Source organism: Salvelinus fontinalis, chromosome 18, assembly GCF_029448725.1.
Source record: "Salvelinus fontinalis isolate EN_2023a chromosome 18, ASM2944872v1, whole genome shotgun sequence".
NCBI lineage: Eukaryota > Metazoa > Chordata > Actinopteri > Salmoniformes > Salmonidae > Salvelinus > Salvelinus fontinalis.
Window position 1 is genome coordinate 34,793,266 of NC_074682.1, and position 23,448 is coordinate 34,816,713.

Consider the following 23,448-nt stretch of genomic DNA (forward strand, 5'->3'; position numbering starts at 1 on the left):
TGGCACATCAATGCGAGCTGTGGCAAGAAGGTTTGCTCTGTCTGTCAGCGTAGTGTCCAGAGCATTGTGGCGCTACCAGGAAACAGGCCAGTACATCAAGAGACGTGGAGGAGGCCGTAGGAGGGCAACAACCCAGCAGCAGGACCGCTACCTCCGCCTTTGTGCAAGGAGGAGCAAGAGGAGCACTGCCAGAGCCCTGCAAAATGACCTCCAGCAGGCCACAAATGTGCATGTGTCTGCTCAAATGGTCAGAAACAGACTCCATGAGGGTGGTATGAGGGCCCGACGTCCACAGGTGGGGGTTGTGCTTACAGCCCAACACCGTGCAGGACGTTTGGCGTTTGCCAGAGAACACCAAGATTGGCAAATTCGCCACTGGCGCCCTGTGCTCTACACAGATGAAAGCAGGTTCACACTGAGCACATGTGACAGAGTCTGGAGACGCCGTGGAGAACGTTCTGCTACCTGCAACATCCTCCAGCATGACCGGTTTGGCGGTGGGTCAGTCATGGTGTGGGGTGGCATTTCTTTGGGGGGCCGCACAGCCCTCCATGTGCTCGCCAGAGGTAGTCTGACTGCCATTAGGTACCGAGATGAGATCCTCAGACCCCTTGTGAGAGCATATGCTGGTGCGGTTGGGCCTGGGTTCCTCCTAATGCAAGACAATGCTAGACCTCATGTGGCTGGAGTGTGTCAGCAGTTCCTGCAAGAGGAAGGCATTGATGCTATGGACTGGCCCGCCCATTCCTCAGACCTGAATCCAATTGAGCACATCTGGGACATCATGTCTCGCTCCATCCACCAACGCCACGTTGCACCACAGACTTTCCAGGAGTTGGCGGATGCTTTAGTCCAGGTCTGGGAGGAGATCCCTCAGGAGACCATCCGCCACCTCATCTCATCGGGAGCATGCCCAGGCGTTGTAGGGAGGTCATACAGGCACGTGGAGGCCACACACACTACGGAGCCTCATTTTGACTTGTTTTAAGGACATTACATCAACGTTGGATCAGCCTGTAGTGTGGTTTTCCACTTTAATTTTGAGTGTGACTCCAAATCCAGACCTCCATGGGTTGATAAATTTGATTTCCATTGATAATTTGTGTGATTTTGTTGTCAGCACATTCAACTATGTAAAGAAAAGTATTTAATAAGAATATTTCATTCATTCAGATCTAGGACGTGATATTTTAGTGTTCCCTTTATTTTTTTGAGCAGTGTATTTTACCTCTTGGGGATGTCATTCGAAAACATAAATGTTAACTTTCACTGCTATGCGGATGACACAGCTGTACATTGCAATGAAACATGGTGAAGCCCCAAAATTGCCCCCGCTAGAAGCCTGTGTTTCAGACATAAGGTAGTGGATGGCTGAAAACTTTCTACTTTTAAGCTCGGACAAAACAGAGATGCTTGTTCTAGGTCCCAAGAAACAATGAGATCTGTTGAATCTGACAATTAATCTTGATGGTTGTAAAGTTGTCTCAAATAAAACTGTGAAGGACCTCGGCGTTACTCTGGACCCTGATCTCTCTTTTGACGAACATATCAAGACTGTTTCAAGGACAGCTTTCTTCTATCTACGTAACATTGCAAAATTCAGAAACTTTGTCCAAAAATTATGCAGAAAAATATATCCGTGCTTTTTTTACTTCTAGGTTAGACTACTGCAATGCTCTACTTTCCGGCTACCCGGATAAAGCGCTAAATAAACTTCAGTTAGTGCTAAACACGGCTGCTAGAATCCTGACTAGAACCCAAAATTTGGATCATATTACTCCAGTGCTAGTCTCCCTACACTGGCTTCCTGTTAAGGCAAGGGCTGATTTGAAGGTTTTGCTGCTAACCTATAAAGCATTACATGGCCTTGCTCCTACCTATCTTTCCGATTTGGTCCTGCCGTACATACCTACACGTACGCTACGGTCACAAGACGCAGGCCTTCTAATTGTCCTTAGAATTTCTAAGCAAACAGCTGGAGGCAGGGCTTTCTCCAATAGAGCTCCATTTTTATGGAATGGTCTGCCTACCCATGTGAGAGACGCAGACTCGGTCTCAACTTTTAAGTCTTTACTGAAGACTCATCTCTTCAGTGGGTCATATGATTGAGGGTTGTTGTGCCGTGGCGGAGATCTTTGTGGGCTATACTCGGGCCTTGTCTCAGGATGGTAAGTTGGTGTTTGAAGATATCCCTCTAGTGGTGTGGGTGATGTGCTTTGGCAAAGTGGGTGGGGTTATATCCTTCCTGTTTGGCCCTGTCCGGGGGTATCATCGGATGGGGCCACAGTGTCTCCTGACCCCTCCTGTTTCAGCCTCCAGTATTTATGCTGCAGTAGTTTGTGTCGGGGGGCTAGGGTCCAGTTTGTTAGATCTGGAGTACTTCTCCTGTCTTATCCGGTGCCCTGTGTGAATTTAAGTATGCTCTCTCTTTCTCTCGGAGGACCTGAGCCCTAGGACCATGCCTCAGGACTACCTGGCATGATGACTCCTTGCTGTCCCCAGTCCACCTGGCCGTGCTGCTGCTCCAGTTTCAACTGTTCTGCCTGCGGCTATGGAACCCTGACCTGTTCACCGGACGTGCTACCTGTCCCGGACCTGCTGTTTTCAACTCTCTAGAGACCGCAGGAGCGGTAGAGATACTCTTAATGATCGGCTATGAAAAGCCAACTGACATTTACTCCTGAGGTGCTGACTTGCTGCACCCTCGACAACTACTGTGATTATTATTATTTGACCATGCTGGTCATTTATGAACATTTGAACATCTTGGCCATGTTCTGTTATAATCTCCACCCGGCACAGCCAAAAGAGGACTGGCCACCCCTCATAGCCTGGTTCCTCTAGGTTTCTTCCTAGGTTTTGGCCTTTCTAGGGAGTTTTTCCTAGCCACCGTGCTTCTACACCTGCATTGCTTGCTGTTTGGGGATTTAGGCTGGGTTTCTGTACAGCACTTTGAGATATCAGCTGATGTACGAAGGGCTATATAAATAAATTTGATTTGATGTGCAACACTGTACTTATAGTGAAGAGGTTTGAGACATCTGTGGCCAAATAATAGAATTTCACAATCTGATCTTCATCCATTTGTCCCTTTGTACGGTGCTCCCTTCTGATGCAAGAGAGTCTGTAAAACTACCAAGTAAATTGGATATGGTTTGTTCCTTTCTATGAGCTGTACAGGTCAGATGACCGCAGAAAGGCGAACTTGAGGTTAAGCTACCTGCCATGGCGCTGGTGCTGCCGTGTGCCCAGCAGGAGCCACAGTATTGGGGGATGTGCTGGTTGCGGGTGGTGCTGACGTAGTTGGTGCCGTTGATGTTCCTCCAGTCCCACGTCTTGGGGAGCTCATTGAGTTTCAGGAACTTGTGGGGTCTAGGCAACGTCCTGATGAAAGATATGACATCAGGGTACAAGGTTCTCGAGACAGAATTCTAATGTAGAGCAGCTAAAAGTCTCAGCAAGCATGACGGGTAACAAAATGCAGTGTGCACTTATAAGGTCCCATACCATGACAATTCAAAACCTGACCAGGGGTGTAATCATTAGTCCAAACAGTTGCAAAATGGGTTGCAAGTAAAACAAGTTTCGATTGGACAAATTCAGGTATATCCCTCCCAGTTTCGTGCAGTTTGCTTTCGTTTAAGAAACGTTTAGCAACAGGAAGAATTATTATTATTTTTTTAATTAATCGGTGTAATGAATACACCCCTGATCGAACTTGGCAGATCTACCTCTCCATTCGAAGGTCAAGCACTCAAAAGCATCCACAGCACAATCATACTTTCAAAACTCAGAAGCCAAATAGCTACTACTGTTGAAAGGGCCATGCATGTTTCTGGAGACATCTAATTGTCAAATTATATATTTGAAGAGGGCAGAATTTTGAGTGCCTAATAGCAAAATGGGATGAAAAGCTTTAAAAAGTCAGGTCCCAAACAATTTCTGCCCATGCTACTGGAGACCCAGTCATCTTCTTCCACTCACAGACATGTCAGAACTTTGCTACCTTGTTTCCACCCTCGGCTTTGATTGCTTCATTGATTTCAAACTTTGGATAGCCATGATATGCCTTTTCTGTAATAAACTGATTAACACTTGAGTCAAAATCACAGGGGGTAAAAATTCTGCACTTGAATATTGTTTAAAGAAGAAAGTTATGTAGTAGCCTACCAATCAGCTAATTTTCATTCTGGGACAATTCTGCAGGAACTTGGCAACAAGTTCCTGCAGAATTGACAACACTTATGAAAGAATTACATGCAATAAACTCATACTCAGTTACTGACCAATGATATCAATTGAATGCAGAAGATGCAGGCAATTCACACCTGAACAAATAAAGAACAATTAAACACTAGACAGTTGAAACCACTAGAGACAAGCGCATCTTTGTATCGGTCCCATTATGGCGTGTGTGGGCGATGGGCAGCGCCATTGAGGCCATCTCCATTTTGAAGTAGTCAATTTTCTTCTACTACTTCTATGAGTTGGAAAACAAAGGTTGCATACTGCCACCTGTGTTATGTTTGAACCACTGAGCTATAATAAGAAATGGACTGTCTATGATGTCCGTTGTTTTCAAGGGAATCTACTCACTTTGACATACATGGAACTTCTATATCCGGTTTGCATCTGGTTTATAAGGAGCAACATCACATGCGCACTAGCACTCAGTGCGCACAGGGAACAGCCCGAGAAGCAAAGACGTCATCACTTCATCCATAAACATTGGATGAATATAAAAGGTTAATATCTTCAGCAGTGAGTGATAGGTCTCAGCGACAACTACTTATACAATTTAATGGATGTTTTGTGCAAAGACCAGAACCCATGCTAGACCAGAACCCTGTCCCATTGGTTAACAGGTATAAAGCCAAGGTTGGTGATCAAAATCAAATCGTATGTCACATGCACCGAAAACAACAGTGAAATGCTTACTTACAAGCACTTAAACAATGCAGATAAGAAAAATAAGTGTTAAGTAAAAATAAAAAATGTCTGGGTAGCCATTTGATTAGCTGTTCAGGAGTCTTATGGCTTGGGGGGGTAGAAGCTTTAAGAAGCCTTTTGAACCTAGATGGTGCTCCGGTACTGCTTGCCGTGCGTTAGCAGAGAGAACAGTCTATGACTAGGGTGGCTGGAGTCTTAGACAATTTTTAGGACCTTCCTGAGACACCGCCTGGTATAGAGGTCATGGATAGCAGGAAGCTTGTCCCCAGTGACGTACTGGGCCGTTCGCACTACCCTCTGTAGTGCCTTGCGGTCAGAGGCCGAGCAGTTACAATACCAGGCAGTGATGCAACCAGTCTAGATACTCAATGGTGCAGCTGTAGAACCTTTTGAGGATCTCAGGCCCCATGCCAAATCTCCTGAATGGGAATAGGCTTTGTCATGCCCTCTTCACAACTGTCTTGGTGTGTTCGGACCATGATAGTTTGTTGGTGATGTGAACACCAAGGAACTTGAAGCTCTCAACCTTCTCCACTGCAGGCCCGTCGATGAGAATGGGGGCGTGCTTGGTCCTCCTATTCTGGTCCACAATCATCTCCTTTGTCTTGATCATATTGAGGGAGAGGTTGTTATCCTGGCACCACACAGCCAGGTTTCTGACCTTCTCCTTATAGCAGTCCCATCGTTGTTGGTGATCAGGCCTACCACAGTTGTGTCTTCGGCAAACTTAATGGTCTTGGAGTCGTGCCTGGCCATGCAGTCATGAGTGCACCTGTGGGTGGCCTGTGGGTGACCTGTCAGGAAGTCCAGGATCCAGTTGCAGAGGGAGGTGTTTAGTACCAGGGTCCTTACCTTAGTGATGAGCTTTGAGAGTACTATGGTGCTGAACTCTGAGCTGTAGTCAATGAATAGCATTCTCACTTATGTGTTCCTTTTGTCCAGGTGGGAAAGGGCAGTGTTTTCACACTTTATTTAACTAGGCATTTCAGTTAAGAACAAATTCTTATTTACAATGAGCTTAGGAACATTGAACAAGGCAATTAACACAGAGGCAGAACGACAGTTTTTTTTAACTTTGTCAGCTCAGGAATTCGGTTCGGTCTAATCAGACTACCTGCCGCCCCACTCGGTCTCTTTTAAACAACTTTTGTAAACTCGGAACGCGGTTCGCTGATTTTTTTATGCAGTGTGAACACGCCAAGGGAACCCATCAAAAGAGCCCCCTGTTCACTTAAAGCAATGCGAATACAAAGTCCCCCAGGTTCGCTTGTCATTATTCCCGCACGAGGCTGCTGCAGCAACGTTTCCCTGCCATAACTCCTCACATTGGTGCCACAAAAGAGAGAAGATGATGTACAGGTTCACGGAACAAAGTTGTGCTGTTTTTGCATATTCATTAGTGAGTGTCGAATAATGCAGAGAAAAGCCTATAGATCACATATTGCAAAGAGAGCTTCATACGCTGTTTATTCGATTGTGGAGTTTGAATAGTGTGAGACAACATATTTAATGAGTACCACAACATAGGGTACAAAAGCAATTACTTAAAGGAGCAGTAACCTACATCGGGTGTACACTTTTCAATTACGGCATTATTTAATCGAGTTATTTTCTGCTATTTCTTCTGTTACCAATCATATTCATATGTTAATACTATCTCATTACATTCATACATTTTAGACATTTAGCAGACTCTTTTCCAGAGCGACTTACAATTTGTGCGTTCATCTTAAGGTCGCTCGGTGAAACAACAAGCCATCAAAATCGTATCAAGTACATTTTCCCCTCAAAGTATTCATCACTAAAAGTCAGTGCAAGCGGGGAAAAAAATGTGTTCCTTTATGTCTCATCTCTTAATTAAATGCAAGCAATTATATCAAGGTACATCATTCCATCAAGGTCTGATGGAATGGCTTGTCCTGCACTTTGCAAAAACCCAGAGTGCATTGAGTGAATGTTGGAAAAAGATCTTGGTTCCTTTCTAAACATAGTGATGTGAATGCAAAGATGACTCGGACCACTAAATATTTGAATTTAACTGGCAAAAGAGTTGAGTCCTTATTCAAAGGCAAGGGCAGTGTGAATACAAAGATAACGGAGTTATTTTGCTCTTTTTTTACCCCAGACTTAATTTAAAAAATGACTGGGATCTGTTATTTTAAAGAGGACTGTGTGAAAACACCCCGATACAACTGGAAAGAAAATTACTAGAACCATGTAGCAACAACTCTAGCTACTATTTTTAGCTGGAGAGCAAGCACTAGTCAGCAAACATATCAAATGAGCTGATAGAAGACAGCTAAAGTTACCTGACTCCATTGTGCTTGGTCAGCTTGGGTCGATAGCATGGCTGTTTCTCGTTAAAGTAGCGTCCAGCAAAGACACCAGACAACATAAACACAAACAACAACAGTGCTCGAGCCATGTTGGAAAAGATCAGTCATATGACTTCCTAGGAACTTGTTTGTTTTTTATAGTTTCACCCGAGGGTCAACCTGAACAGGGCGCAGGCGCAGCGCAGATAGGCGCAGCGCAGACTGTGTCAAAAGGATTATACTTCCCTGTCATTGATGACCGGTTTTGCAGACAGGACGATATGATTCTCACTGCACAGTTCGACCTATGTGCATAACCACATAGCAAATGTCATCCCATGATTAGTGACTCACTACATACAGTATATCAGGAAGAGCTGAATTGATTTTGTTTTACAAACGTTGCACCTTCTAATTAATTAATAAACCAACCAACTGAACGCACTGCTGCCCTTTAAAGCTAGAATATTTAGCTGCTACGTCAATTTGTGGACTTGATGATATATACCCATTGATAAACCCAAACATAAAAGCTTGTTTAACTCCAATGTGTGTAAAAATGTAAACAAACACTATTGATAGCCTCAAAACATAGTTAAAGCTACAATATGTTACTTTTATGAATTTAAGAGTGGTTGGAGAGGTTTACAGCCGCTGTTCTGCTATGGGGACAACAAATCGCATTGTTAGGGAGGAGACAAGCATCTTGACATTATATCCTGTATCTCTGGAGTTATTACATTTCTACAGGCCCCATCCCTCAGGTTATAACCAATCCATGGCTATTGTTTGCTAAAATAACTTGAGCCATCTGTTGTGAAAAGTGCTGCATCTCTGCAGGATATTCCATTTCTGTCATTGTCTACCTCAACCATGGGGACATTTAGGTCATCTTCAATTGTGAAGCACTGCTGTTGCAATTATGACAATGCAGAATGTTCTTGGTTAAAAGTACAATGTGTTTGAGACACTGGAAACGAATTCAACACACCAAACATGAGTTCCACTACACCTCTGGTGTGGATATGAGCTTGGTTGTACCATTGTTGCTCAGGTCCTATTGCATGAACAGAGGGGGTGAACAAGAAGTTAATCTATGTATACCCACTGTCATCACGTATGATTTCACTATGTTGTCCTCCTTCAAGCTGAGCGTACAAAGAGGAGTTTTGGAAAATTCTTGAGTCATGAGTTGTACCTTTCCAGGGTGCAACAATGTTGGAAAACTGCAAACTGGGAGTGTACACACACTTTGCACATTTGAGAACCAGTTTTTACAATTCCTGTACTCCTCAGCATACGCTGTAGTAGAGGGATACTTAATGGGAATATGACATCCATCTATACAGCCAATGACTCCAGGCCAGTCCCCATATTCATAAAACTCTACCTTGTAGTTGGCGTGGGCTGCAGGGAACTTGATGTAATTGTCTTTCAGTTCACATATAGCAGTGCAGACTGGACTAATCTGCATGCAGTCAGTTCACTTACCCCACACAAATCTCCTGTTTCACGATGAAGGTTTCAGATGACAAAAACCTCAGTATTTGTAGGGAAGGAGGAATGGGTCTTCCCCTAAGAGTCAGACGAAAGCCTTCCCTCAAGCAAACAAATGATCTCAGCTGCATTTACTTTGTACATACAGAAACGGTCATGGAAAATGTATTTAATCTAACTCATTCAGTGGGTTGCTCCTGTCGATTACCGCCCTTCTGTCTGTCCTTGGTGGTGCTCTTTGATCATTGACAGTCCAGGTAATCCATTTCCCTCCATTGCCAATGTTAACCTGGGTGCCACTATCCATTAATCTGAAGTTGAACCTGCCACTAGCCTTCTGGAAATCAGACTTTTTCCATCTAAACTAGGACATTTCTGAGAAATGCCATTTCAGTCAATTGAGTTTAAAAAGTGCAAATTTAATCTAAGATTAGGTTTAATCGGCCCGTGAAACCACCCATTATGTTGGGGTCTTAGGCCTAACTACATGGTCTGTAACCTGATTTGATGTGTGCATAAATGTGAGAAGCTAGCCTATGTGACCAGGTGTTGAATGCAAATACCCAGGAGACAGCAACTTTACCTTAGCTCCAGGGATTGCTCAGTCATGAGTGCCATAGTTGGCCAAACCAAGCAGATTAGTGTTGGTTCAAAGTGGTAAGCCAAATTAAATATATACAAAAATAAAACTAGAGGAAAGCATAAATTCTAGGTTAACTAACAAAAAACCCACAAACACTGGCAGGCCAAGAAGCCTCTGGTCACAGAATGCCAATCATCCGGATTACTCACACCTGTCGATTTATCCAGGCTTCCTGGCAGAGAAGAGCCCTTGACCCAGTTGGTGCTGCCACCTGGGGATGGAGTATGGTGGAAGTGTATCTTGGTAATATGTTGCCTGGCTGCTAACACTGAACTACCCCCCCCCCCCATATCACAAGACCCGCATCAATAGTTTATGGTTTGCTTGCTACTTATACATTTATTACAGGCAAGTTTGTCAACATTATTTTATGCAGTTATCATTTTACAAGGAATAAGATTATTCCAAAAGATCTATCTTTATTCACAAATATTCCCAATGTCCATAAAGACAAATTTGGCAACAGTGGATAAGCTATGGCCGCAAACCAAAATATGTGTTCGCCTAGCGAATTTACTCAAGACACACATTGAAAGAAAAAGGAAACAATCACTTAGCACACAAGATCGCTTGGATCACATCCCTCATTCAGTTACTTTAACAGTCAATTTCAGACTGTATTTTGATTTTATTTTCAGAAATTGTAATAATGCTCTTGTAATTTATTCAAGGACAGCAAAACCTTTATGTTATACTTTAAGTTAAGTACAACATGCTATAAACATTTGCATATTCATAATTCCATCCAATTCTTTGTGGGACAAAGAATCAAAGACAGTCAATTACATACAACACAAACAAATCTGAGAGAAATTCTAGCCACCTGCTCTTTTCCCCCCACATTTTATTCACTGCATCGTGAAGAAGTAGACTAAGAATTGACGATTGGAAATGCTTTCTAGGTGAACAGTGCATGTCAGTGTAAAGAGGGGAGGTGTGTGGGTCTGGAGTTCGTGAGGCAGAGGAGTCCAGAGGTGGCTGCTTAGAGGTTTTACACCAGTCTCCGCCTTTTGCTGTCGCGCACCATCGGTTCCCCGGACGCAGCATTTATTCTGGCCGCCCCCAGAGGAGACACCTGGTTGAGCATGGGGTCGTCGGAAGCCTGGCCAAACAGAGCCATGAGCAGAGCCACGCCGAAGCCAGTAGCACGCTCCCCCTGCAGAGAGGAAGGAAGAGAATGATAGAACAGGTTACACTATGACTCAAATCTATTTTTCTTCCCCGCTCCATTAGCTCTTACACATTTGTTTTTTCACCGATCTGCAAGCACTAGATAGATAAGGTATACGGAGTATGATCCTTTTGTTCCCCATTTGTTTGAGCTGGGTTGAAGCAGGTTAGAGCACACTTTCTGAAGAGACTGTTTATTTGACTCTGTCAAGATATGGGAGTGGCTGAAATGGATTTAATAGATTATGTCTATACTTCCAAAAGATTTAATAAAAAGGGGTTTCCGGGACACATTAAGCCTAATCCTGAACTAAAAAGCATTTTCAGTGGGGATTCTCCATTAGGTTGGCTTTTTAGTCCATGACTTGGCTTAAATTGGTGTCCAGGAAAACACTCCCACTAAACCCAAATATCCAGTCACTCACAGCATGGACGGGCGAGGCTATGTCCACATGGACCCAGACCCCAGGCCAGTCGAAGCCCAGGTGAGAGCCAATGAAGAGGCCGGCACAGGAGCTCGTAGCATTCTCCCGGTCCTTTCACACACACAGAAAAGGAATACATTTACATTTTAGTCATTTAGCAGATGCTCTTATCCAGAAAATATATAATAGGGTGAAGGAAAATGAACAACAATCATGATAGGCTGTAGAAGCATTAACTCCTTGTACGGAGCTACTTGATTGTACTCCGATCCAGGAATAGGACCTGGTAGACTGGGCATACAGCAGAGAGAAGAGTAGTAGTGCCACTCACAGCCACAGAGTTCTTCATGTCTGCCACAGCTGAGGTGAACTCACTGAAGTGCAGCTCTGGGCAGTAGACCAGTGGGTGAGCCAGGTCTCCGCTGCTGCGGCCTGCACTCACACATGCCATCTCCCACTGCTCACTGTTGGTCATCACAGCACAATGGTACTTCCCTGTGGAGATCCCCTAGGAAAGAGACAAATTAAACCATTGTTTGAAACATATACTTATGTAGTAATTTGTTATACAGGAACTATGGTAATGAACTAAAGTGAAAGGTGGTAATAAGAAGTTCAATGATGTGTGTATTGAGTACAAATTCACCTAACGCTTATGATGGTCAGCAACAACAAAAAAGCCTTGTTTTTGTGCATCAGGCCTCAGTAACATTTCACTAGTGAACTACTTCACTGGGTAGCCAAAATAATACTGTGTGGTGCATGTGACTTTCAGAATGAGCTCATCAGTGCATCATGAGGGTTACCACATGATGTGGCTTTATCAGTCAGCACAAGCTGTGTTTTGAGTTAGAACAACTGTTATAACGAAATATTTAGGCCTAATGATTTTGTTTGACACAAACACACCATCCATTTGTGCGAGAAAACCTTGATACGTTGTTTTGAGGTCCTCAGAGAATGTGGCGTGTTTTAGCTGTAGCCCACGAAAATTTCAGTTAGGGCAAAGATCAGCAAGATTAAAAAAACTTACTTGGTATAATTATGTCTGTCACAAGCCCTGTTGACCCTTGCACATGTTCATTTCAGCCTATATATGGCTCTGATCAAAGTGCAGTGACTGTTACAGCCTTGACCGGCTTTTATGAGGGTTTCAACAATGTACATGGTGGTGTGACTAACTTGTGCTACCATAACATACCTATAAACTATTATTCGCCATTAGTCAGCACCTCCACACACATTTTTCTGAGTGTGCACCAGCTCATGTTTTATTAATCTAACATTTATTACCTAACCATCACTTCTGAAAATGTTCCGACCAAATATTATAGAAATACAAATATATCGAATGCCTAGAGGCTTAAATCTATTCTAGAAGGGCAAAACTTTATCCATTGCTTGAAGGACAATGACAATACGTGATTAAAGAACTGTGGGGCACCAAAGTAATGTAGGTGTGTGTTGTTGCCAAAGATGCAGTGCTGTGGCCCTAGAAGAGCCTGCCAGTCACACACCTGTGCCCCTGTCAGGGTGGCCATATCCAGGATGATGTCAGCAGAGAGGTCCTTGCTGGCATACACCACACCATCAGACAGCACCAGCCTGCCCTCGGCATCAGTGTTGTTGATCTCCACTGTCCTTCATCAGAAAGGCAGCAAAAAAACAAAAAAAGGCTATTCATACCACAAACTAAGACAGCATCGTAATAATGGATCCTTGGTCAAAAAAATCAGCCAATTGTGTCTTTCCCACACAAAGCCCATCAGAAGGAAAAACCCTACTTTCCTCTATCAGGTTACCGTTGTAATAACCTGTTTTCCATTACTTTGCCTGATTTAAATTAATCAACATTTAGGAGGGTACTCACTTTCCAGAGTAGAGTGTGTGGATGTCATCTGGCCGTGTTGCAGCGGGTCCGACTGCATTCTCTGCCAGGCAGAATACGGCATGGAGATTGTCTTTGAAGCCCTGAAAAAAAGACATGCATTTCAAAAAAAGGTCTGCACACAACTTTTCAAACACTCAATACAATCCCATAGGGTGTCTCCAAACAGGACCTTATGTTGCAAAATAAGAGGTTGATTTGAAAGATAAACCAGGGGTAGTAGGTAGTTCTCACCTGTTTGACAGTAGCTTTGAAAGCTCCTAAAATGGCTGCGGCCCCACCACAGTCTCTCTTCATCCCAGGCATGTTGGTCTTGATGTGAAAAAAAAGCACATTCATCCTTTACAACATTGTAACTGAATACTTATTTCGCTGGCTACTGTTATATATCCATGTATTTATACAAAAGACAGAATGATCACATCATGGACCTGTTCCAAATGGCACCCCATTCCCTTTATAGTACACCACTTTAGACAAGGGCCCATAGGGCTCTGTTCAAAAGTACTGCACTATAGGGAACATGGTGCCATTTGGGATGCAGCCCAACTGACAAGCCTCATGCTTGCCTTTACCTTTCCCTTGATGCTGAGGCCTCCAGTGTCATATACGATTCCCTTGCCCACCCATGCAATAGTCTGGGTGGCGCCATCTGGTTTGTGGCTCAGGACTGCGAGAGCAGGGGGGTTCACCGCTGCCTTGCCCACTCCATAGATCCCTGAGGGCCCAAACAGTCCAAAGTGATTGAGTTGATAACTCAATATTAGTTTGTGGTTATCAGAGAAAACAACCATGAGTATATCTGCATCACATGACAACTCAAACTAAAATACAATCTTTATTCCAATGTGGGAAAAGTAATTTGACATTCCTTTTGTCCTAAATCTTTTGGGCCCCATTAATTAGCTAGTTTTACTGAGAAAGTAATACATCAGAATAGAAATATTGCACATTCAAAGACAAACAGAGGAGAACCAACCCCCAAAAAACTCCAAAAGGGAAGTGGAAGAAAGCGTGTGGTCATCATACATGCGAGCTGATACATATGATTTTTTTTTTTTAATAAAAAATGTATAGAGTGCAGCCAGTTTGAAAATACCTTTTTCTCACTGGACCACACAGTTTGTGTGATGGGAAGCAAAGCACCAAACAGATTTGAGTCCCAATTAGAGTATGAGAGCAGAGTTGCTTTGGCGTACCAAATTCTTTCCAACCGTTCCGCTAAAAAACACTCCTCACTCACAGGATAAACTGACACTGCAAATTCACTCCATTCGTTAAAATCACCATTTAACCAACACCCATATATTTTTGTGACTACTTGGTTTTGAAGTATTGAAAACAAACCATATGATTTTTATATAAAGTATTTTAATAAACATGAAAAGGCGACTAAAAGCATTCACAATTTCAAATATGCGAGGTGTCGCATTAAACTGCATATAAACACTTTAAATAGGTCAAGAACCAGATGGGTAGCCTAAATTCAGCCTATTATTTCAAGGCTATAGCCTACAAATAAATAGTGAAGCATTAAGCGCTCAGCATTTAAACATTTTGTTGTATTAAGTCATTATACTCTATAAATTGTGCATATAGGCTGTGACTTAATTATAATTCACTTTTAGAAACACGAGTTTGGCCATATAATTCACTTTTAGAAACACGAGTTTGGCCAGATCGTGGCTTCAGGCTCCTGTGATGGTGCCTGCAGAGCAGGCCAGCAGCAGAGAATACCCTCTCTGCGCTTGCAGAGCCACTGGGGATGCTAAACACCCTTCGGGCCACTCTTGCCAGGGAGGCAGTATTGCAGTGTTGTTTTTGTATTTTTCTATAGGTAGGCCTGACATTTTTTATAACCCTATCAAAACAGAAAGCTCCTTTAAAGGAGGTAATATGTCAGGCCTATTGGGCCAAAATCAATGATAGCCTATTGTATAGACATTAGAATGAAAATTAAGAGATCAGATTTTTTGTTTATAAATACTTTTCCACAATGACAGTTAGCTACCCACCTCATTCCTTTCTTTTAGCATGTGCACGTAGTAGACCATCATGCTTTCGGGATACGCGTCTTTTCAGATTCCACGATGACTAGTTGTGGACACTACAACATATTCCCTCTCTTGGCCTTGGCCCTCCTCAGCTTTGTAAGTCACCTTGATTCTGCACCGGTGTGTTTTATCAGTTCGTTAAAATATTTAGCAAACTCACATAATCTGGTCCCAAAGCATAGAAGCATAACACATTGCCAAGACCCTCCTGTCCTGATACACTACCTCCAAATCCTTTCTGTTTCAGTTCCTCTCCTCGAATGATAACAGGAGAAATGCCCAGTTCAGTCCCCACTGCCTTAATCTCCTGAAGACAAAAAGGTATACCCAGTCAGAAAAGTACATTTTGTTTAATTAAGTTGTTTTAAGAAGTCACTGTCGATTGTCCATTACTTGGGTGCTATTGCTTTATGGTAGCGTCCCAAATGGCACCCTAAACCCTATATAGTGCACTATGTTGAGCAAAGCCCATAGGGCTAAAAAGCCGTGCCCTATGTAGGGAATAGGGTGCCATTTGGGACGCACCCGATAACTACATTAGGATATCACTTGCCTCCAAGAAGTGATCAGTATTCATCTCATTGCACGGTGTGTCCACAATCCGTGCTGCCAGTCTCACTCCATCAGCAGCATTGGCAAGACACTGGCAAGAGCCAAAGCATAAATTACGTTAATTTGTGCCTTTTAGCAGATGCTCCTATCCAGAGAGAATTACAACCATGCAAACATGTACTCTAGATTTACATGTATGCATGTACAGTGCATTCGGAAAGTATTCAGACCCCTTGACTTTTCCACTGTTAGATTACAGCCTCATTAGAAAATACCCCCCCCCCCCTCAATCTACACACAATACCCCATAATGACAATGCGAAAACAGGTTCAGAATCTTTTGCAAATGTATTACAAATGAAACATCACATCTACATTAGTACTCAGACTCTTTACTCAGTATTTTCTAATTGCTGCCAAAGTTGTTTCAACAGCCTCAAGTCTTCTTGGGTATGACGTTAGAAGCTTAGCACACCTATATTTGAGGAGTTGACCCCATTCTTCTCTGCAGATCCTCTCAAGCCCGGTCAGGTTTGATGGGGAGCGTTGTTGCACAGCTATTTTCAGGTCTCTCCAGAAATGTTCAATCGGGTTCAAGTCCGGGCCACTCAAGGACATTCAGAGACTTATCCCAAAGCCACTCTTGCATTGTCTTGGCTGTGTGTTTAGGGTTGTTGTCCTGTTGGAAGGTGAACCTTCACCCAGTCTGAGGTCCTGAGCGCTCTGGAGAAGGTTGGCATCAAGGATCTCTGTTTACTTTGCTCCGTTCATCTTTCCCTCAAACCTGACGAATCTCCCAGTCCCTGCCTCTGAAAAACATCCCCACAGCATGATGCTGCCACCACCATACTTTACCATAGAGATGGTGCCAGGTTTCCTCCAGACATGACGCTTGGCATTCAGGCCAAAGTGTTCAATCTTGATTATCAGACCAGAGAATCTTGTTTCTCATGGTCTGAGACTCCTTTAGGTGCTTTTTGGAAAACTCCAAGCGGGCTGTCATGTGCCTTTTACTGAGGAGTGGCTTCTGTCTGGCCACTACCATAAAGGCCTGATTGGTGGAGTGCTACAGAGATGGTTGTCCTTCTGGAAGGTTCTCCCATCTCCAGAGGAACTCTGGTGCTCTGTCATAGTGATCATCGGGTTCTCGGTCACCTCCCTGACCAAGCCCTTTTCCCTCGATTGCTCAGTTTGGCCGGGTTGCCAGCTCTAGGAAGAGTTTTAGTGGTTCCAAACTTGTTCCATTTAAGAAAGTAGGCCACTGTGTTCTTGGGGACCTTCAATACTGCAGACATTTTTTGGTACCCTTCCCCAGATCTGTGCCACAACACAACCCTGTCTTGGAGCTCTACGGACAATTCCTTCGACCCCATGGCTTGTTTTTTGCTCTGACTTGCACTGTCCACTGTGGGACCGTATATAGACAGCTGTGTGCCTTTCCAAATCATGTCCAATCAATTGAATTTACCACAGGTGCACTCCAAGTTGATGATTAATGGAATGAGGATGCACCTGAGCTCAATTTCAAGGCTCATATCAAAAGGGTCTGCATACTTAAATAGGGTATCTGTTTTTTATTTTTAAGAAATTTGCAAAAATGTCTAAAGACCTGTTTTTGCTTCGTCATTATGGGGTAATGTTTGTAGACTGATGAAAAAAACATGTATTTAATCAATTTTAGAATAAGGGAAGGGATCTGAATACTTTCCAAACACACTATACATACCACAACAGCCAAAATTAGAGGTCGACCAATTAATCGGAATGGCCGATTAGGGCCGATTTCAAGTTTTCTTAACAATCGGTAATCGGCATTTTTGGACGCCGATTATGACCGATTATATTGCAATCCACGAGGAGACTGAGTGGCAGGCTGACCACCTGTTACCCGAGTGCAGGCAGCAAGGCGCCATGGTAAGTTGAGCATTAACACTAGCATTAACCTTATCTTATAAAAAACAATCAATCTTCACAATCACTAGTTGACTACACATGGTTGATGATATTACTAGTTTAACTAGCTTGTCCTGTATTGCATATAATCAATGCGGTGCCTGAAATTGTGTCACTTCTCTTGCATTCAGCGTAAGCAGTCAAGGTATATGCAGCAATTTGGGCCACCTGGCTCGTTGCGAATTCATTTGCCAGAATTTTACATAACATTGAAGGTTGTGCAATGTAACAGCTATATTTAGACTTAGGGTTGCCACCCATTCGATAAAATATGGAACGGTTCAGTATTTCACTGAAAGAATAAACGTTTTATTTTCAAAATTATAGTTTGCGGATTTGACCATATTAATGACCTAAGGCTCGTATTTCCGTGTGTTATTATATAATAATTAAGTCTATGATTTGATAGAGCAGTCTGACTGAGCGGTGGTAGGCAGCAGCAGGCTCATAAGCATTCATTCAAACAGCACTTTCCTGCATTTGCCAGCAGCTCTTCGCTGTGCTTCAAGCATTGCGCTGTTTATGACTTCAAGCCTATCAACTCCCGAGATTAGGCTGGCAATACTATAGTGCCTATAAGAACATCCAATAGTCAAAGGTCTATGAAATACAAATTGTATAGAGAGACATAGTCCTTTAACAACTACAACCTAAAACTTCTTACCTGGGAATATTGAAGACTCATGTTAAAAGGAACCACCAGCTTTCATATGTTCTCATGTTCTGAGCAAGGAACTTAAACGTTAGCTTTTTTTACATGGCACATATTGCACTTTTACTTTCTTCTCCAAAACAGTTTTTACATTGTTTAAACCAAATTGAGCATGTTTCATTATTTATTTGAGACTAAATAGATTATATTTATTTATTATATTAAGTTAAAATAAAAGTGTTCATTCAGTATTGTTGTAATTGTCATTTTATATATATCCGATTAATCGGTATGGGCTTTTCTTGGTCCTCCAATAATTGGTATCGGTGTTGACAAATCATAAATCGGTCTACCTCTAGTCAAAATAACACATGGGACATTTGTTCAGAAAATGCAAGGGGTGTAACCGTTTGCTAAACCTACGTTTCGGTATGTATTGCAGTTTTGGGGTCATGGTTCGGTACAGGAGGAAAATGAAATGCCAATTAGGCTTGAGCAGTATCCAGATCGTCATAACTTTATAATGACCTTGTGCCATGCCGGGATATTCAGAAATACCGTCACTGTTTTCAAATCCCCACTGATAGCATTGCTAACCTTCGGTTTCCAGAGTAACAAGTACATTTAAAACCCCATAGAGAAAGCGAACTAAATGCTAACGAGCGCATTGCAAACATTTTGTACAGTTTCTGACTTAAACAAGTAACAAAAAAAATGCTACTCACAGTTTGCTGCAAGCACAAAACATATATTAGCCAGCGAGGCTCTTGGTCCACGAGGAGATTCTCTGTTGTTACCAAGAAAATTCTTGATTTGGGAAGACGCTAACCACTTAGCTAGATGGCTAATTAGCTACTACATTTGCAAACAAAATGCAAAACTGCAGAGCATGTAGCACATTTTAGACAGTTAAGTTATATCTAGCAGGCAAACATTACGTTTTGAATTATATACTGTAAATAGATCATCTGGCGTATGATGCACAACAGTGATTCATTAGGCTTGGGGACTACCATAAGCTTCATTAATAAGGTGACAGCTGAAATGAAGAAAGCACTGTTCTTTATTTCCTAACATATTGCACAAGTTGACTGCAGGTATTTACGAATATGCATATTTATTAAAAGTTAGTTTATTTTATACCAAATACCCCAGTATATGGTATACCGCCTAATCCTAATGCCAATAGTTACTGTAGTTTATTTTTGTTTTGGCAAAATATGCTAAACTAACCCAGCAATAGGTCATGAAACAATGTGGGGCCCTATAAAATTGTTTTTTGAGCATTGTTAGTGTCAGCTATATATAGGACTCTGCATATGTGTAAAGGTTAGGTTACTCGGTCCAACACTCAAGGGTGGTGGTGGTGGGGTCGACCGTCCTCATTATTGCAATAATTAATCAATATTAAATAAAGATGATTGTTTGAAGAAATGACCAAATCTCTCTCAGTACTGAATTTCCACAACACACACCAGAGTCAGCTTATCAAGGTACTGTTGAGCAGCTGACTTTTTGAATTATTTTACAACGTGGTGTGTTCTAGCAGGGCTGGAGCAAAAGCCTGTACCCCAAGTAGCTCTAATGGACTCTACACAAGGGTTGGCAACCCTGCAACATAACAATTACAACCAAATACTTTTTGTCTTTATTATACAATTCCCTCATTCAATGAACCAGGGATCAATGGCTATGGTGAGCTTAAATATTCTGTGTTCAGGGGAGAGCTAAGCTTTATTTTAATGTATTATACATGTATGTTTTCTGAATTTTTATTATGAGTATTTCTGTGGATTTCACTGGATGTTATCAAATTAATCCCGTTACCGGGATCTGAGCAGGATGGGTTCACCAAGAAGTTTTAACAGCATAGAAGTTAATTGTTAATTAGGCTATTCAAATGTATTTTACTTCGTCAGAATTACATGGCTAGTATTGAATAGAAGAGCACTTAAGGAGACAATTTTACAACAGAATGCAGTATTGGTGTAATCAACTGAGCACACATATCAACTGCGTGTTTGCCATTTGCGGTTATACACGAGTGCCAGTGAAAAGTTATTTTAGGACATGACAATGGCATTAATGCATGCTAAATAGTTAACCAGCCAAACTTCAACATATGTTTTGAATTTTTTATCTAGTTATTCTCTCTCGGCAGGTAATGCACACACCATGACTTTTACAGAATTGTCATTGCTGACAAAACATTAGCTATAACTGGGCAAATACCTCAATAGCAATGAATACCAACAAATGTGCAAACACAGCTCAATTTGATCTCAATAAACAATCTTGCGACTGCATGAGTGAAAGGCCGCTCGTGCCTGTCAATGCTGGCCTACAATAATTAAACTCCGATGCGCACTACAGAGATTGGGATGAGCAAAACATTGCATCCGGAGGACACTTATTCAATTCTGATCGGAGTAGCGTAATTGTTTGATAGTTATTTTTTAAATCTATAATCTGCTTAGCCAAAAAATGTTTTACTTGCCGCGGGCAAGCGGACAAATCTTAATGTCGAGCACTGTAGTGGTTTTAACGGAATAACCTACAATGTTTTTTCAGCTCAGATTTACTCAAGAGGCATAGCCTATAGGCCAGGTGGTTTTTATATTTTTTTATGTATTCATTCAGGTTCACAGTGCGGACCGAACAGAGGTGCCCATACCAAACGGTTCGGTAGGAATACTTGTGCATTTACTAGGGGTGTAACAGTACATCATAAAAGCACTCCATATAGATCTTGGAGTCAGTTTGGTCAGTCATTTACAAAACCAGTGGTTGGCAGCAACAACAGTGGCTGATGTAGGTCCACAATGGCTCTGGCAATGACTTGTATAGAAGTTTGAGATACCTGCAGTATAGTGAGGTCCAGTGGTCCGTTGTCTTGGCCCACAGTGATGAACTCCACAGTGACTTCTTTCTTCTCGGTCCTGCGGGAGGAGGCAGAACGACGGGAGAATATAGGGAAAGCCCGGGCGATGGCACAGGCTGAGGCAAACACATCAGACCGCTCACACACCACCTGGACAGACAGGAACAAACATACTTTCACTGTCTGATAACAAATCTGTAATAACAGTCAACCTAAAATGATCAATAAATGCAGTGTGTCAATCACAAAGCATGCAATTTGGCATATTGCCTTAAAAGTAAAATCAAAAGACAGCATAGGCCTACTTTAACTATACAACCACATGTAGGCCTAACCTATATATTGTTTGAGACTTCGGACTGCTGTAGGGGCCCATCTATGGCTTAACGATCACATTATCACTAAGGACCGAATAATAAATGTCTGGTGCGTAATGGCAGATAAGGTCAGCATCACCTTAAACTCCACGGGCATGTTTCCCACCACAGAATAAGCCTAGTCCTGGACTAAAAACTATTCTCAATGGACAACTTCCAATGAAAGTGCATTTAAATCCAGGACTAGGCTTAATGTGTTTGGGAAACCAGCCCCGTATAGCTCCGAATTAGTCTTTAATCCCAGTGCAGTGAACTGACTGACCAGAATGCAGCGGCTTGTCCCTCCAGGCAGGCAGGTACGGACCAGACGGGAAAGGAAGTGGGCAGAGGAAGGGCTGTTGTGTCTGCTAACCCGTGAGGGCAGGGCTGCCACGGCTGCATGGCTCAAGTACAGAGGGCAGCTGTCAGTAGGGTTAGGGTTCAGAGCAGTGAGAGCCGCCTGCCAGACCTGGATAAAAATATAAAAATAAAGTTTTCACTTTGTTAGCAAATTATTGTCACTGTCAGTGCTATATTATGATGATCACATAAGCGCTGGCACCGATTCTGAATGGCACTGAATACTGTAAGACTTGTGAAAGCATATGACATAAGTTGGCTGACAATGTGGTAAATTGTTGAACAATTTACCTGCAAGTTCCACACACTGTGTTGTCAAACAGTGATAAGATATTAGCAAATCAGAAGACCAAATAGTGATCAAAGGCTGCGTTTACACAGGCAGCCAAATTCTAATCCTTTTCCCCAATTAATGGCAAAAGATCTGATTGGTCAAAAGACTAATAGTGGCAAAAGATCAGAATTGGTCTGACTCCACATGCAGCTGGCTGGACCAAACATCAAGTAGTCACGAGGAGCAATAGCTAGGTTAGTCGGGCACATGCAACTTGAAACATGATCATTTAACTAGCTAATCCAGTAAAACTGACTTTCCTACAGGCTGGCTTCTTCAAGTAAAATGGGGGGGAAACGTAAATTAGAATTTCTTGAAATTAAGAATAAAGGCCAATAAAATAGTCTGGGATCAAGTACCGAGTCAATGTGGTTGGAGAATGGAGATGGCATGTTAAAAGCAAAGCTAGCATGACTTGATTTGTGATAGCTAATTTAGCTAGCAAGCATTTAGCTAACTTTATTAGCATTGTCAGATTCATTCCAAGGAACTATGCATGGCCCATTGAACTATTTCACAGAATACCAAGAGTAAAATTAAGAATTTTTTCATATTAGAATTACATGTTGGCTAACTTACTAACTAGAACATTTTTACTGACACCATCTAGCTTGCAAAGTCAGCGCCAGTTGACAAGTGAGTGCTTGCCGGGGAGCTCTAGCACGAGCAGCCCTGACTTTTTATTTCCTCACCTTTTCGCTGACAGCTGGCTGCAATTTCCCCTTGACCTGGGTCCAGTTTGTTTGCGTCAAGTTATTCAGTTGACCGACAATGAGGACCGGGCGATTTTGGGGCTCCGAATCTCCAGCAGAAGCCTTGAACTCGAGCACCACGTTCGCCATGTTTGGACAAACCGATGGATTGATGCCCTTTGCACTTTATCGCACATCCTGTTTTTCATAGAGCTGTGTCACTGCTGAGGTTGAACGGGAAGTCAGCACTAGCACGGATCTTGAATAGGATGGGATTTTTCTGTACAGTAGTTGTACATAGTGTGTGAGAAATATATTTTTTAAACCAGTAAGTTTTGTTCATTTCCCCCGTAAAATCAAAGTGGAAAAGACTCAATGGAAAGACTATCCTATCCATGCATAATGTTTTCTTGGTAAGCAGCTATATCTCAAACTGCCGATACGAACCAATGCAATGCACGTGTATTATTTCTTTAAACCGCTAATATCCACAATCGTAAAACAAAACTAAAAACATAATAACATGAGCCATAATATACCATTGGGACGAAGGTGTCCCCCCCCCCCCCCCCCGCCCCCAGAAAACATCCAGACATGAACAATTATGATTTATAATTGAAGTGTATAAATATTATATATATATATATAACTGAACTTGGGCAATGTTTTGGAAATGGCAAATTCTGTCCATGACTCCATCCCAAATTGTATCCTATTCCCTGGCTA

General features: G+C 42.4%; 2 protein-coding genes across 2 annotated transcripts in view; both read right to left on the minus strand.

Annotated features, from left to right (window-relative positions):
- Nucleotides 1-7,428, minus strand: part of LOC129815379 (cathepsin Z-like) — a 20,879-nt gene extending 13,451 nt beyond the window's left edge. The window contains exons 1-2 of the mRNA XM_055869154.1: nt 7,260-7,428; nt 3,221-3,384 (exon numbers count right to left, since the gene is read on the minus strand). Of these exons, the coding sequence (XP_055725129.1) occupies nt 3,221-3,384; nt 7,260-7,375 (280 nt within the window). The 5' untranslated portion in view covers nt 7,376-7,428. The remainder of the gene's footprint in view (nt 1-3,220; nt 3,385-7,259) is intronic.
- A 2,289-nt stretch (nt 7,429-9,717) lies between these two features.
- Nucleotides 9,718-22,960, minus strand: npepl1 (aminopeptidase like 1). Its single transcript, XM_055869156.1, has 12 exons — nt 22,723-22,960; nt 21,620-21,805; nt 20,960-21,130; nt 15,496-15,585; nt 15,168-15,249; nt 13,464-13,606; nt 13,123-13,200; nt 12,871-12,971; nt 12,518-12,641; nt 11,332-11,508; nt 11,001-11,111; nt 9,718-10,561 (listed from the first exon to the last, which is right to left on the minus strand). Exons 1-12 carry the CDS (start codon nt 22,870-22,872, stop codon nt 10,397-10,399), a joined length of 1,578 nt encoding a protein of 525 aa, XP_055725131.1. The 5' UTR covers nt 22,873-22,960; the 3' UTR covers nt 9,718-10,396.
- Between the last annotated feature and the right edge of the window lie 488 nt (nt 22,961-23,448).

Excerpts from the sequence above, each read along its gene's own strand:
- npepl1 (XM_055869156.1), bottom strand. The coding sequence starts at position 22,872 with ATGGCGAACGTGGTGCTCGAGTTCAAGGCTTCTGCTGGAGATTCGGAG. Across the intron at positions 15,586-20,959 it reads TGGACCTCACTATACTGCAG|TGTCTTGCCAATGCTGCTGA; the intron begins GTATCTCAAACT and ends GGCTCTTGCCAG. Across the intron at positions 11,112-11,331 it reads ACATGAAGAACTCTGTGGCT|GACCGGGAGAATGCTACGAG; the intron begins GTGAGTGGCACT and ends TGTGTGTGAAAG.